General features: G+C 37.1%; 1 protein-coding gene across 1 annotated transcript in view; it reads right to left on the bottom strand.

Annotated features, from left to right (window-relative positions):
- The window catches only part of LOC101858276 (mucolipin-3), a gene marked incomplete in the record, with an annotated part of 73219 nt that overhangs the window by 25855 nt on the left and 43630 nt on the right, over positions 1 to 3734 (bottom strand). The window contains 1 exon segment of the mRNA XM_005099872.3: positions 136 to 289. Within this exon segment, the coding sequence (XP_005099929.2) occupies positions 136 to 289 (154 nt within the window).

Genomic DNA, 3734 nt, shown 5'->3' with positions numbered 1-3734 from the left:
GTGTGTACATGTGCGAGTGCGCGAGTGTTTGTGTGTGTGCGTGTGTGTGTATGTGCATGCATGCATGAGTGTGTGTGGGTGCATGTATGTATGTGTTGGCAACACATATAGCCCCCCATTGTCAAGTCCACTTACTGTGTAGCACATCAGCAGAGACAATGTAGGTACCGTTGTCAAACTCGACGTACTTGTTGGCGCGGAAACAGAGTTCAATCGGTTTTACCTCCCCTGTGACATTGTCTTGGTATAGGTGCATTGAGGCCAGAGAAGAGTTTGGCATAGTGTAGTACTGAAATAGATGAGAACTGAATGTTTATAAAGAGAAAAGCAGATTCAGTTTCTTAGGGCTAAGAAAAGTAAAAAAAATAGACAAAGCAGAATGAGACACAAACATAACCATTGAACCTGGGATGGACAAATTTTTTTTTACAAAGATGGGCTGAAAAGTAATGCCTATATGACCATCACTTTCTTATTTTCAATATTTTTTCCACAAATGACACACAAAAAGAAAACTTAAAATCTCAGCTACACGCTGCTTACTTTATTTTCAGCATAGTCTCCGTTGCAATCTACAATCTACACCGTATTAACTGGTGCATCCCATCAGCGAAGATTTCAGCAGAGTTTTGTCTTCACCACATGCGACTGTGAGTCTCTACATTGGCATCACTGTCATAGTGGTTTCCTTTCACGCACTCACTTAGCCATGGGAAAAAGAAAAAGTCCAATGGAGCAAGATCTGGACTTGTATGATGGATGTGGCAGGATGGAGAAATCCAACTTGTGTGAGGGCACACACTGTCACACTGTCATGCAGCAGTATTTCATCCTTCCCAGGGCCAACCCCTCCCAGCCTAGGTTTACAGCTGACAGTTAGCTTACAGCCTGAGCGTTAAGTTGTAAGATATTGTTTGGAGTTAACTGTCTTCCCCTGTTATAAGAACTCCAAGTGGACTTTGCCTTCCCAGTCCCAGATAATGATATGCAGCACTTTCTTGCTCATACTACTCTGTGGCCTTACAGAATGCATATTATCATATTATGTTTGGATTTTCTACTTTCAAAGATCTTGCCCTTTGCCTAGTAGTACTTCAACACATATTTCACCATAAATAGATATTATACCAGCATAAATTTTTGTTGTTGAACAGCCTTCGGCTGTAAAAAATCCAATCACAGCACATTGCTCGAAGAGAAGCTTGTCAAAGCCATTTTAGGTCTGACTGAGATACCAAACCATGAGATGTGGCACATATAATTTTGAGTGTGAATGACGTCATAAAGAATTGAAACTTTCTGTGGGGGTAGTCGAATATTTAGAATGTACTGGAAGCATTTTTCATTATTCTACAATGAGTATGTAAAAAGTTCAGACCACCCTCATAATTATTTGAGTTTGTGATTATAATTGTACGAGGGTAGTCAAAAAGTAATGCAAGTTGTTCATTATTTTGCAACATTTTACATCAAATTTAATGAAATTCAGCTCACAAATACTTGCTCATATACTTTTGAACTCAGACTGTTAAAATTTAAGTTTCTTTAATTTTGTCCCGAATGACGTCACATCAAAATGGCTACTCTCTTGGAGATGTCAGAGGTAAAGAGCGTGATTGAATTTCTTGTTTTAGAAGAAAAATCCACCAATAACATCCAAAAGAGACTTCAAAATGTTTATAATGATCAAGTTCTAGTTTTTGTCAATGTATATAGATGGCTCAGACGTGTAAGCAATGGACCGGAAGAAGAGGAAGAAGTCCATACATTTGTCAGACAAGCATCGTCCAGAGGAGCCAGCCGGAAAAATCATGGCAATTGTGTTTTGGTATGTTCATAGTGTGCTTTTCACAGATTTTTTCTTTACCACGAGGAGCAACTGTCAATTCTGAACTCCATTGAAACATTGAAACGACTGTATGCAAGAATTTGACGAGTCAGACCAAATTTGAAAACGGAAAGAGTGGTTTTTTTGTACCAGATCAAGGGAGACAATCACCCTGTTTATGTGGAAAACACTGCCACAAGCAACTTATTCTCCTGATTTAGCTCCATTAGACTTCCACATTTTTGGTCCTTGAAAAGAACCATTGAAAAGTCAATACTATGGAAACGATGGAGAAATCAAGACTGCTGTAGCCCTAAGACCAACCTGCTCAGTTTTACGCAGCTGACATATGTGGACTTAGTAAAAAGTGGACAGCATGGAGACTATGTTGGGAAATAAAAATCTGATCCTCAGATGCTCCCCTTCAATTTGAGGTATGATGATTGCAAGTGTATTCTTTTTCCTCTAAGTTATGAACAAACTTGCATTACTTTTTGACTCACCTAGTAATTGTAGAATTTACAAGTCCCTGATAATAATTAGACAAGCTTTATGACTACTAGTGAAGAAGATAACAAAAAAGATATAAACAGACAGCTTGTAAGAGCAATGTAAAAGTTACAACAACTAAAAAAATAAATTTTGAGGGTACCAAACTAGAAATATAGTTTCTACCAGGAATGATTTTCCACAGTTACAAATCTCATGAGCCAAATTGCTACAGAATGTTACTAAAGATGCCATGGACTCATATGAAAACAAATGTCTCAATTCTAAAAGAACTAAATCTGAAATTAGATACAATCAGAAAAAAGGAAACTAAATACTTTGTTGATATAAAATCAGGACGCACACAGTGGCAACCAGCAATGGCATGTTTGTAAAATTGTTCTCCATTGGTGTCATATTTTGTATTTGGCATTCTTTGAACCCATAGGTATGTGTTTAATATGTATTTATATATGTTCGTTTGCCATTGTAACCCAAATTTCCCCAAAGGGACCAATAAAGTGTTCTTATTTATTATTCATAACTATTAAGAGGTACAACAGTTTAGAGAAGGATATTTCTGAAGGAAAAGTTACTGGAAAACATGGAAGAGAGCACCCATAAAGACAGTGAGCGACATGTGGATACAAACATAAGATTGAAGGAACATATAACAGGCCAAAGGATGCTTCTTAGCTAAAAAGGAATTCCTCAACTTACTGAACTGTAAGCAGAAATACACTTCTACATCACAAATACAAATGAAACATGGACATACATTTTTATTATTCAATAAAAACAATCAGTCAATAGCATCTGATACAGTACATGACTTCCAGAATTGATAATAGTCTTATATATCCTATTTCATGGATATTTGTACACATATCTTAGCTAGTGTTTACATTCTTACTTAATATTTTATCATGTTTGTTATCATCTTGTCTACCTATTTCCAAAACTCTGGACATTCATTTTTAAAAAGGCTACCCGAACCAAAGCCAAACATTTCAGGGGTGATGGTAGCTATGATAACAATACCCTAGTTAAAGATGTACAAGAACAAACAAATTCCAGGTTAAAAAAACAAAAAAACAACAACAACAAAAAACAGACACAGGATGCATGCACATAAAAAGAAAAATGAATGGCAAGACATGAGGGAAAGAGGCTAAAACAGCACCCAAACATCTCTGTAAATTAATCGTTAGTGGAGTGGCTCAAAGCCAGACCTATCTCAATCCCCTGTTCAGAGACATTGTTCAAAGCCAGACCTATCTCAATCCCCTGTTCAGAGACATTGTTCAAAGCCAGACCTATCTCAATCACCTGTTCAGAGACATTGTTCAAAGCCAGACCTATCTCAATCACCTGTTCAGAGACATTGTTCAAAGCCAGACCTATCTCAATCACCTGT

The sequence above is a fragment of the Aplysia californica genome, unplaced genomic scaffold (genome assembly GCF_000002075.1).
Source record: "Aplysia californica isolate F4 #8 unplaced genomic scaffold, AplCal3.0 scaffold00228, whole genome shotgun sequence".
Classification (NCBI taxonomy): Eukaryota; Metazoa; Mollusca; class Gastropoda; order Aplysiida; family Aplysiidae; genus Aplysia; species Aplysia californica.
Note: the sequence above shows the minus strand (reverse complement) of the source record. Positions and strands in the feature narration are given on the sequence as shown.